At 46.9% G+C, this 12480-nt stretch overlaps 1 protein-coding gene across 1 annotated transcript in view; it reads left to right on the top strand.

Moving 5' to 3' along the window:
• B4GALNT2 (beta-1,4-N-acetyl-galactosaminyltransferase 2 (SID blood group)) overlaps positions 1-12254 on the top strand; it is a 37449-nt gene extending 25195 nt beyond the window's left edge. The window contains exons 6-12 of the mRNA XM_002834262.4: positions 8-188; positions 1532-1618; positions 5068-5255; positions 7089-7229; positions 9653-9872; positions 10488-10695; positions 12134-12254. Of these exons, the coding sequence (XP_002834308.3) occupies positions 8-188; positions 1532-1618; positions 5068-5255; positions 7089-7229; positions 9653-9872; positions 10488-10693 (1023 nt within the window). The 3' untranslated portion in view covers positions 10694-10695; positions 12134-12254. The remainder of the gene's footprint in view (positions 1-7; positions 189-1531; positions 1619-5067; positions 5256-7088; positions 7230-9652; positions 9873-10487; positions 10696-12133) is intronic.
• Positions 12255-12480: the final 226 nt, after the last annotated feature.

The raw sequence follows: 12480 nt of genomic DNA, 5'->3' as shown, positions 1-12480 counted from the left end.
ACCGTAGGTCAACCTGACAGCTTCTCTGGGGACACTGAACACCTTTGCTGATGTCCCAGACAGTGTGGTGCAGGGCAGAGGCCAGAAGCAGCTGACCATTTCTACCAGTGACCGGAAGCTGTTGAAGTTCATTCTTCAGCACGTGACATACACCAGCACGGGGTACCAGCACCAGAAGGTGGACATAGGTGAGAGCCTGTCCTTGGGGTGCAAAATGCTTAGGGATCCAGAAGATACATCTGGGCCCTCTCAAAGTCTTCCTCCTTCAGGAAGCCTTCCTGTTTTTTGTGTTTTGTGTTTATTTGTTTGTTTGTTTTGTTTTGTTTTTTGAGACGGAGTCTCACTCTATCACCCAGGCTGGAGTGCAGTTCTGTGATCTCAGCTCACTGCAACCTCCACCTCCCAGGTTCAAGTGATTCTCCTGCCTCAACCTCCCAAGTAGCTGGGATTACAGGCGCCTGCCACCATGCCTGGCTAATTTTTGTATTTTGAATAGAGACAGGGTTTCACCATCTTGGCCAGGCTGGTCTTGAACTCCTGACCTCGTGATCCACCTGCCTCAGCCTCCCAAAGTGCTGAGATTACTGTCGTGAGCTACTGCGTCCGGCCTTCTTGCCTGCTTTTAAGATTCCTTCCCTCTTTCCTCTTTCTAACCCCAGACACATAACTTCATAATTACTGTACCCAGTACTATCCCCACATTGCCATTAACCCCATAGAGCCACTCGAGGAGAGAACAAATCATGCTGTGCGCGTTACACCTGGTGAGAACCATCCAGTTCTGCTCCCAGTCCTCTGCAGCTCTCAAAGCTGAAGATTTCCACTGCAGTAGAGGAGGGAGCCAGCCTGTGCCTCAGCATCTTGTCTTGGGCACTAATAGGAAAGAACTGGAAGAACTCCCCATTCCAAGGGCAGTGGCTTTGTCTCTCCCCTCCTTCCCTCCCACCAAGAAATTCTAGGGAGAACAATCTCTGCCACTCTCAGGGCAGCTTGAGTTTCTTTCTGGATGAGTTAAAAGCACCCTTTTCTCTTTTGACCAGATACACAGGATGCACTCCCAGGACATCAACAGAAAAAAATGTAACACGGTTACAGATGATATTCATGGCCACTGGCTAAAGAGATAGTTTTCCCTACCTTCAGATTTTCAAACATTCCTCTTCATAAGATTACCCTGTGAGGTAAAATAGGGTGGGTATTGTTATCCTGGTTTTGCAGACAGAGAAAAAAAATCAGATAGTAAATGCTGAAGTCAAACTTAGCCCAGATCCTCTGGTTTCAAGCCCACTCCACCCTACCACATTCTCACAGGGGAAGAAATGTGAACTTAGGAGTCATTCGGCACGTTGCCCCAGGGACACAGCAAGGTGTGAGCCTGAATGCCAGAGACTCTATGGGGTCCTTGATCTCATCCCAGCCAGGACTCTCCCGGCCAAACCTGTACTCGCCTGTCATGGTGGCTTCCTGGGGTGGCATGGAGTTTGATCCAGACATGATACTGCCTGTGTCATGATCTTATTTCTCCCTCCAGTGAGTCTGGAGTCCAGGTCCTCAGTGGCCAAGTTTCCAGTTACTATCCGCCATCCTGTCATGCCCAAGCTATACGACCCTGGACCAGGTAAGGCGCTTGTCCTTGGGGCTCCGTGGTGGCAACCCTGTGAAGCTATTGGTGAAATTCAGAAGGGATCATCTCTGAGATGGAGGAGAATTGATCAAAATGACAGCTCTGATATGCTCCCTGACAAGCTTCGTTTGGAGGAAAAAAACTCTAAGACACAATCCCCTAAAATTGCTTAATTATATTTAACTTATTGTGTGGTTGTGTGCTAATTTTGGGGAAAAAAGCTAGAAAATTATAACATTTTAGTAAGTAATAATAATAAAAAGAGTGGTATTGAATCAAATTGGAAATCCTGATATAAACCCAATACATGTTGGAATTTCACTATGTGATAAAGACAGCTTGTCTGGCGGGGCCCAGTGGCTCATGCCTGTAATCTCAACACTTTGGGAGGCCTAGGTGGGCAGATCACCTGAGGTCAGGAGTTCAAGACTAGTCTAGCCAATATGGTGAAACCCCATCTCTACTAAAAATATACAAATTAGCTGGGCGTGGTGGCGGGCGCCTGTAATCCCTGCTACTCTGGAGGCTGAGGCAGGAGAATCACTTGAACCCAGGAGGTGGAGGTTTCAGTGAGCCGAGATTGCACCACTGCACTCCAGCCTGGGCAACAGAGCAAGACTCTGTCTCGAAAAAAAAAAAAAAAAAGAGAGAGACAGCTTGTCAAATTAAAGGAGGACAAATGAACAAATTAAAAATTGGCTTTTCAAAAAATCACGTGAGATAAATGGTGTAGCTATATGAAAGATAAAAAGTTGAATCCAAGTGTGATGGCCTGCACCTGTAATCCAGCTCACACCTCTAATCTCAGCTACTCAGGAGGCGGAGATGGGAGGATCGCTTGAGCCTGGGAGGTCGAAGCTGCAATGAGCCATGATCACCACTATACTCCAGCCTGTGCAACACAGCAAGACCCTGTCTCAAAAAAAATTAACAATTGAAAAATAACTTTTAAATTAGAAGTAAAAGTTGAATCTATGCCACAGTTCATACCAAGATAAATTCAAATTGATCAGATATCTAAATACGTTTTAAAGTACTAGAAAAAAAAAAACTTGTAGTTTTTAAAAATTAGCTGGGTATGGTGGCATGCGCCTGTAATCCCAGCTACTGGGGAGGCTGAGGCAAGAGTATCATTTGAACCCTGGAGACAGAGGTTATAGTGAGCCGAGATCCTGCCACTGCACTCCAGCCTGAGTGACAGGGCAAGACTCTGTCACAAAAACAAAAAAACTTGTAGTTTAAAAAAACAATCTTAGGGTATAAGGCATGACACAAAACTCAGAGACCATAAAGAAAAAATTAAAAATATAAAATATATAAAATTTTATATATTAAAATTAGCAAATTTTTTTTCTTTTTGAGACAGAGTCTCGCTGTGTTGCCCAGGCTGGAGTGCTGTGGCACAATCTCCGCTCACTGCAAGCTCCGCCTCCTGGGCTCACATCATTCTCCTGCATCAGCCTCCCAAGTAGCTGGGACTACAGGTGCCCGCCACCATGCCCGGCTAATAAAATTAGCAAATTTTAATAAGTAAAGTCAAATAACAAAGGACAAATTGGGAAAAAAATCTTCAATTCACATTAAAGACAAAGGTCTAATTTTACTTAAGAGCATCTATGACTCAATAAGAAAAGAACACCCAATAATGGAAAAATGCACAGTTCAGAAAAAATTAAATTCAGTAACACTTTTAGCCATTAAAATATATGCCCACTCTCACACTGAGAAAAGTGCATATGAAAACTACTTTCACATCAAAAGGTTTTGGACAGGGCTGGAAAAACAGCGTATCAACTGCAGTTAGGAATGTAAATTGGCATCTCTCAGGAGGCAATTTGGCAGTTCCTATCAACATTTTAAATGTGTATATCCTTTAGGCCAGCAATTCCACTTCTAGAAATTATCCTACAGATATTTAAATCTGTGTGAAATGGCATTTGTTAGATTGCAGGGCTGTTTGCAATGAAAAAAAAACAGAATGGGCTGGGCGCAGTGGCTCACACCTGTAATCCCAGCACTTTGGGAGGCCGAGGTGAGCAGATCACTTGAGGTCAGGAGTTCAAGATCAGCCTGGCCAACATGGTGAAAACCCATCTCTACTAAAAATCCAAAAAATCCAAAATTAGGCATGGTGGTGCACGTCTGTAGTCCCTGCTACTTGGGAGGCTGAGGCAGGAGAATCGCTTGAACCTGGGAGGCGGAGGTTGCAGTGAGCCGAGATCATGTCATTGCACTCCAGTCTGGGTGACAGAGCCAGAAACTGTCTCAAAAAAAAAAAAAAAAAAAGAAAAAAAAAAAAGGCAAGAGGGTGGCACAGGGGGAGGGTTCTGGAACAATTTCTGTCCAAACCACTTCTGATTTTTGTCATTCTGGGAAAGTGGCTCTGTGCACTCACCCACAAACAGGTAGGGTTGTGGCTTCCAGCATGCATTAACTCCAGCTGGCCCCATGCCATGCAGACATGGCAACTGCATAGTCAGATGCCAGTTCTCCGTTTAGTGGCTGAATCCCAAACACATCTGCAGCTCCAGTTGTGGCATCATGGGGTCTTTTCCATAGGAAAGCTGCCCCCTCTCCAGTCTCTTATACATCACATGCCTTAAGATGGAAAATTCGGTCCAGGCCTTGCGATCTCCAAGTAAACCGATTTCTAACCATGTCTTCCTGAGGATAGAGATCAGGTAAGCTTTTCTCTAGGAGTTGCAGATGATGGTAGAAGCAAGTCTCAAGATTTGTAGATGTTTCCTCCTCTTCCTGGGCTTCATGACCCTCCATATTGAACCCTTAGATGGGCAAAGCTCTATGCATTTCGACTCTTAATATTAAGATGAAGGCCAGGAGCAGTGGCTCATGCCTGTAATCCCAGCACTTTAGGAGGCCGAGGCAGGCGGATCACCTGAGGTCAGGAGTTTGAGACCAGCCTGGCCAACATAGTGAAACCCTATCTCTACTAAAAATACAAAAATTAGCTGAGTGTGGTGGCGCATGCCTATAATCCCAGCTACTTGGGAGGCTGAGGCAGGAGAATCACCTGAACCTGGGAGGTGGAGGTTGCAGTGAGCCAAGATTGCACCATTGCACTCCAGCCTGGGCAACAGAGGCGAAACTCTGTCTCAAAAAAAAAAAAAAAAGAAGAAAGAAAGCAGGACATAAGCAAAGTGCTAACAGGCAGGAGGTGTAAAATGAAGCATTCAGACAGACAGTTGGGAAATGACATAGTGGAGCCAACAGAACCAGGAAATGCAACAAATTGGGTATGTTGTAAATGTCTTTATTTTCTAATGCAACTAACAAACTCTTATTAAGCACCTCCTGAGTACAAGAGGCATGAGACCCACAGACACTGACAGGTTATGGCAGAAAGAAGCCATCAAATCAAAGCAGGAAAAGACAGTGAAGCTTCCTACAGGACAGAGCTCTGACACCCACTGTTTTCCGCCCAGAGAGGAAGCTCAGAAACCTGGTTACCATTGCTACTAAGACTTTCCTCCGCCCCCACAAGCTCATGATCATGCTCCGGAGTATTCGAGAGTATTACCCAGACTTGACTGTGATAGTGGCTGACGACAGCAAGAAGCCCCTGGAAATTAAAGACAATCACGTGGAGTATTACACTATGCCCTTTGGGAAGGTATGTCCCTCTCAGATTGGGTGGCACCTGCATTCCAGGACAAGAGGGCCCCAGGGTCAGGTTCTACCCTGGATGGGGCTGCTTCCTCAAGGGTCTTCCCAAGAAAGCAGAGTCCAGGAGTGGGAGTGGGTGAGGGCTGTTCTCTGAGTCCCACTGCTGATTCACAGAGAAATTGGTCACCCTCACTTCTCTGCATTCATGAGGTGGTTATTCCACCTTTCCTCATTTTTTTTTTTTTTTTTGAGATGGAGTCTTGCTCTGTCGCTCAGGCTGGAGTGCAGTGGCATGATCTCAGCTCACTGCAACCTCCACCTCCTGGGTTCAAGTGATTCTCCTGCCTCAGCCTCCCGAGTAGGTGGGACTACCAGCATGCACCACTACACCTGGCTATTTTTTGTATTTTTAGTAGAGGCGGGGTTTCACCGTGTTGGGCAGGTTGGTCTCAAACTCTTGACCTTAGGTGATCCACCTGTGTTGGCCTCCCAAAGTGCTGGGATTACAGATGTGAGCCACCACACCCAGCCTCTCATTTCTATTTTTTTATTTTTCATTTTTTTTGAGATGGAGTCTTGCTCTGTCACCTAGGCTGGAGTGCACTGGTGCAATCACAGTGATCATGGCAGCCTCAACCTTAAAGGCTCAAGTGATTCTCTCACCTCTGCCTCCCTAGTAGCTGGTACTACAGGCATGCACCATGATGCCAGGCTAATTTTTTAAATTTTTTGTAGAGATGGGGTCTCACTGTGTTGGCCAGGTTGGTCTCGAACTCCTGGGCTCAAGAGATCCTTCCATCTAGGCTTCCCAAAATGCTGGGATTACAGGCGTGAGCCACTGTACCCTGCTCCCATTTTTCCTCATTTCTGATGTGGAAATCGATTGGGGTCCTTATAAGTGACTTGAGGTCTCTGACATCCCAAAGACTCCTGACGTAGAGAAATCTGTCATCTCCATGATTCTACCAGAGCTAGGGTCTTGGTCTCTCTCTCCTCCTTCTCTCTCTCCCTCTTTCTCCTTGACTCTCTCTCCCTCCCCACTCTCTCTTTCTCTCTCCTTCTCCCTCTCTTCTTCCCACCCTCCCTCTCTCCCCTACCTCTCTTCCTCCCCACTCTCTCTTTCTCTCTTCTTCCCACCCTCCCTCTCTCTCCCCACCTCTCTCTCTCCCCCCACCTCTCTCTCCCTCCCCACTCTCTCTTTCTTTCTCCCTCTCTTCTTCCCACCCTCCCTCTCTCCCCCTACCGTCTCTCTCCCTCCCCACTCTCTCTCTCTCCCTCTCCCTCTCTTCTTCCCACCCTCCTTCTCTCTTTTCCTCCCCACTCTCTCTTTCTCTCCCCCTCTCTTCTTCCCACCCTTCCTCTCTCTCTCCCCACACCTCTCTCCCCCCTTGCTACTCTCTCCCTCTCTCATTTTCTTCCTCTCTCTCTCTCCCCCTTCCTTCCTCCAAGGACAAAGGAGGAAATAAATATTATACCTACTAGATGTCCTTCAAACTTGACATCTTACAGGAGACAAAAGGAGAGCCATAGAAACTGTCAGGTGAAAAGGGACTTCAGCCAATTTATATAGGCCACAGAGCCAAGGAATGACTTTCTAGCCTTTCTTTGTCTCAGTCTTTGATCCGTGTAGTCACTGTCCCTTCCAGACTTTCTCTGAGACATGGACTTCCTTCAACCCTGTGGTTCTCAGCCTTGGCTGCACATTGGATTCGCTCGCACCAATTCTAACGGAATTTGTCTGGAGTGCATGCAGCCTGGCTGTTGGGAATTTAGAAAGCTCCCCAGGTGATTCTAATATGTAGTATGGGCAACCACTCCTTTAACCTCATTTCATCTACAGGGTTGGTTTGCCGGTAGGAACCTGGCCATATCCCAGGTCACCACCAAATACGTTCTCTGGGTGGACGATGATTTTCTCTTCAATGAGGAGACCAAGATTGAGGTGCTGGTGGATGTCCTGGAGAAAACGGAACTGGACGTGGTAAGGGACAGTTGCCAGTTTCACCCAGCTGCAATCTGTAGAGATGGAGAACAGGGGAGAAGAGAGCAGGAAGAAATACATAAGAGAAGAGGAGGGGGAGGGAGGGGAGGGAGAGGGGCTGGTGCAGGAGGTGAACAGGCCAGTGCAACCTAGGTGGAGAGTGCTGCACCAGCTCACGCCTCCACACTGACTTTTCTTTGAGTAAATTACACCCCCTCCCTCATTTGCAATTGTTCTCCTTTAAAATTGTGTGTTTATGCAGCATTTCTAACTCCCTCCGTTGACTAGTGTGAGATTAAAGACAGCAGCATTCTGGTTCTATCACACAACATTAAAAACAGTATAAATGGTACAAAGCTTTAAAAGCACACACGGCGCTAATGACATTTTTAAAAAGAATAAGAAGAAAATAATAAAAACAGCCTAGGCATGGAGGCTTACACCTGTAGTCCCAGCACTTTGGGAGGCTAAAGCAGGAGGATCGCTTGAGCCCAGGAGTTCAAGACCAGCCTGGGCAACATGGCAAAACCTCATCTGTACAAAGAAATACAAAAAATTAGCCAGGGATGGTGGTGCGCATCTGTAGTCCAAGCTACTCAGGAGGCTGAGGTGGGAGGATCACCTGAGCCCAGGAGGTCAAGGATGCAGTGAGCTGAGATTATGTCACTGCACTCCAGCCTGGACGATAGAGTGACACGTCTCAAAAAAAGAAAAGAAAAGAAAAGAATAAAAACATCAAAAGTAAATTCACTGTAGAAAAGAAAAAGGGGCATGGATGAGAAGGTAAGTGGTGTGGTGATCACAGTTAACTCTACTGCAAGTGGACAATCCCCAAAACACCTAGATAAGCAAAGACGTCTCTTGGCAACTCTTACAGAGACCAGATCATGATAACTTAAGAGAGAAGATGTTCCAGCTCATGTAACAACCACACTGGCAGCTGAGTTGGCTCCAGGATCATCCTGGATCAGCTTCCTTTTCTTGTTGCTCCTCAATCCTTTGGTCCCTGGCTGCATGGCCAGGAGGAAGAGGGGAAGAGGAAGTGAAGGGAGAGCAGGTTTCTTTTAAGGATGTGACGTAAACGTTTCTCGCATGGGTTCTAAATCATATCCCTTCAGCCAGAAATTTGTCACACAGTGAAACCTTGCTGCAAGGGAGGTGGGGAAATGCAATCTTTTTTTTTCTTTAAATAATAAATGGGCTTTTGTTTTTTATTTTTATAGATTGAGGGGGCACAGGTGCAGATAGCTTATACACATGTATTTCGTAGTGGTGAAGTCTGGGCTTTTAGTGTACCCATTACCCACATAGCGAACATTGTACCCAACAGGTAATTTTTCAACCCTCACCTACTCTTTTTTTTTTTTTTTTTGAGACAGAGTCTCGCTCTGTCACCCAGGCTGGAGTGCAGTGGCACAGTCTCGGCTCACTGCAGCCTCCATCTCCCAGGTTCAAGGGATTCTCCTGCCTCAGCCTCCCGAGTAGCTGGGACCATAGGCACATGCCACCATGCCCGGCTGATTTTTGTATTTTTAGTAGAGACAGGGTCTCACCATATTGGCCAGGCTGCTCGAACTCCTGACCTCAGGTGATCCACCCATCTCAGCCTCCCAAAGTGCTGGGATTACTGGCGTGAGCCACCACGCCTGGCCTAACCCTCTAGCACTCTTAACCTCCTACCTTTTGTATTCTCCAGTGTCCGTTATTCAACACCATATGCCTGCGTGTACCCATTGTTTAGCTCCCAGAAATGCAGTCTTTAGCTGACTAGTTGACTATGTTGTAAAACTCAGAAGGGTCATTTACTAAAAGGAAGAAGGAAAGAATGGGTGATGGGGGACAATGAGCAGACTTTACCATGTCACCCTTAGAGGATTATGATTCTTTCAGAAATAGATGTACTTGCTCATCTGTTGTGCTCAGGCTCAAACATGAAAATGCACATCTTTTCCGTGAGTGCATCGATAGGCAGCTCCGAGAGGTAAGCCAGGAGCAGAAAATACTAGGAAGACAGCTCGAGACAAACAGCTCCCTGCAAGAAATCTAACAAGTGGAAACTCCACAAATGGACCAGTGCACACAGGCTACCTCTTACCTGTACTGCAGTACTCCTCTCCCAGTGGAAGGGAGTGAGTTATCTTCTTCTGGAAAGATAAACTTCTTTGGTCTTGGGTAAGGGTTACTCATGCCAAGGAGATTTTCTGGGGTAGGCAGGAAATAAAAGAGCCCAGGGACCCAACAGTGGTATAGTGAAAGCCATGGCCACAACAGCAAAAAGGGAGTAACTGAGGGATAATTTGAAGGATAGATAGAGAAATAACAATTCTTGTTATAACCGAGGTGCAGTCCAGCAAGTCTTCCTGGAAGAGGCAGGATGAATATTGATCTGCACTCTAACATGGATTTCTCTGACTGCTGGCTAGGTAGGCGGCAGTGTGCTGGGAAATGTGTTCCAGTTTAAGTTGTTGCTGGAACAGAGTGACAGCGGGGCCTGCCTTCACAAGAGGACGGGATTTTTCCAACCCCTGGATGGCTTCCCCAGCTGCGTGGTGACCAGTGGCGTGGTCAACTTCTTCCTGGCCCACACAGAGCGACTCCAAAGAGTTGGTTTTGATCCCCGCCTGCAACGAGTGGCTCACTCAGGTGGGAAGGCTGAAAGAGTGAGGGAGGGAGCTGGGCTGGGAATTAGCTACAGAAGTTTGTTCTTTCCAAGGGCTGTACCTGGCTGGCTGATTGTAGTCGCCTGCCCAGCAGCAGTACGTCCCTTTCCCCTTTCTCCCCAGACTAGGGAGCTCTTGATCTCTGTTACCTCCCTCCTCACGTCTCTTTGACTTCTGTGTCTCCAGTAGGCTGCCCTTCTTTTCCTTCCCCTTCCTTTCCCTACAGCTCTGTCTTCCTCCTCCTTTCCCATGCTGCTTCATATTCTATTTTTCCAGAAATCCTTTCCTATTAACTGCTCTCTCTTTCCCTCTTACTCCATCAGCCCTGGAGTCCACAGTTCTGTCCAGTTTGAAAGCCAATCTATGCCTCTCTGCCTCTGTGCCCATATCTCTGCCTGAGAAATGAGCTTATTTATTTCCTTCCAACTCATCAGCAGGGACAGGCTGCCAGAGTTAAGGGTGTGGCTTCACGTGGGGCTGAACCTCCCCAGTGTATGAACTGTGTCCTCTCCCTGGGACTCTCCCCCACCAGACCTGGAATAGTACCCACTTTTCTGACTGCAGCTCCCACTTCCTTCTGCTCTCCCTCTCTTTGCAGAATTCTTCATTGATGGGCTAGGGACCCTACTCGTGGGGTCATGCCCAGAAGTGATTATAGGTCACCAGTCTCGGTCTCCAGTGGTGGACTCAGAGCTGGCTGCCCTAGAGAAGACCTACAATACATACCGGTCCAACACCCTCGCCCAGGTCCAGTTCAAGCTGGCTCTCCACTACTTCAAGAATCATCTCCAATGTGCCACATAAAGGTGTGAGGGCATAGGAGAAACACTAGGCTAGCTGGTTATGGTATCTATAGCAGGCCACCAAAAACTGGACTCCTGATAGGTGAACGTTGTACCAAACCAGCTGGTGGGTAGGGAAAAGGGAAATGGCTCAGTTACTGGAAGTACCAATCAAAGGTGAAGGGTCATTAGAAATGAACCAGTCACTGACCAGGGCAATGGAGACTGTATTAACAGCAATGATGATTTGTACAATGCCCTGCCTTTTTTGAAGCATTTGCATGGGCAGTATCTCACATCATCTCATCTGATCTCACACAAAGACTACATTGGTTGGTGTCTTCAGTCAAAAGAACAGCTGCCTGGTCCTTAATAGTTGTTTGGTGGAGATTCTGTCACAGTCAGAAGCATTGGCTCCAGCATCACTGTCATCCCTACATTTTTATTGGGTTCTATCTTGTAGACTCAAAAAATGTGAACAATCCAGGGTCCTTGCCTTGAGGAGGTTTGCAGCCTGGTTCAGTTCAGTCCAATCACAGAATTAGGCAGCCAGGGTCAGAGGATCAGAGAAGGGAAAGGGTCACCATGTCCCAAGCAGTGGAGGAAGACTCCGTGGAGTGAACTTGTTAGGAGCCTGAAAAGCAGACATTCAGCCATGAGAGAGGGCAGGATGGCCCTGGGGCCATCCCACTGTCCACCAGAACAAAGGCTGTCCTGGCATCAGACTTGCTCCAGACCTGTTTCAGAATGCCAGGGATTGAACTCAGAGCCCATGCCAAGGCATGATGGTGAACAGTGTGAGTGTGGTGACATGCCATTAAGCTCCAGGGACCTAAGGCCAGTTGCTGATCACTCAAAACTCATGTCATTTACAGAGTGGTCCTATCACTGTGTTGTTGGATAAGCCTCTTTCTGTTGCCTGGGGGTTGGCAGATTGCCAAGACCAGCTCAGTCGTGGAGACCCAGCAGTGCTAGAGGAATTAAAGACACACAGATAGAAATATAGAGTGTGGAGTGGGAAATCAGAGGACTCACAGACTTCAGAGTGGACAGCCCTGAACAGAGTTTGACCCACATATTTATTGACAGCAAGCCAGTGATAACCGTTGTTTCTATAGATGATAGATAAACTAAAAGTATTCCTTATGGGAAACAAAGGGATGGGCCGAAACAAAGGGATGGTCTCTGGCTAGTTATCTGCAGCAGGAACATGTCCTTAAGGCACAGATCGCTCATACTATTGTTTGTGGCTTAGGAATGCTTTAAGCGGTTTTCCGCCCTGGGTGGGCCAGGTGTTCCTTGCCCTCATTCCAGTAAATCCACAACCTTCAGTGTGGGCATCATGGCCATCATGAACACGTCACAGTGCTGCAGAGATTTTGTTTATGGCCAGTTTTGGGGCCAGTTTATGGCCAGATTTGGGGGCCTGTTCCAAACATGTTCCCCTTTTTGTTTTCCAAAGCGATAAAAGCAAAGGCAGCTTTGTCACAGTGAGCTACTTCTTGCAGGAGTCAGGAGCCGCACCTGCAGACTATACAAAGACAAACAACACAGATTAAAAGCACAATCATCATTGAAATCACAGAGCTTCCAAGTGTCTTTATCTGTTTTAATGGGTTAGTAGCTGCTAATCTGTCTGCAGCTCCTTCAAGCACTCCAGTTCCTGGCATTAAGGTCAGGTGTGCCAAGGATGCTTTAAATATTTGTTCTTTTAATTTTGCAATATCCAAAGACAAGTTTGTAGAGTGTCCTTCTAGATGCTTTTTTATTCTTTCCCAAATTTTGATCTTATTAACAGACATTAATAGT

This window comes from Pongo abelii, chromosome 19 (assembly GCF_028885655.2).
Source record: "Pongo abelii isolate AG06213 chromosome 19, NHGRI_mPonAbe1-v2.0_pri, whole genome shotgun sequence".
NCBI classification, from domain to species: Eukaryota; Metazoa; Chordata; class Mammalia; order Primates; family Hominidae; genus Pongo; species Pongo abelii.
This window is presented reverse-complemented; position numbering and strand designations above follow the sequence as displayed.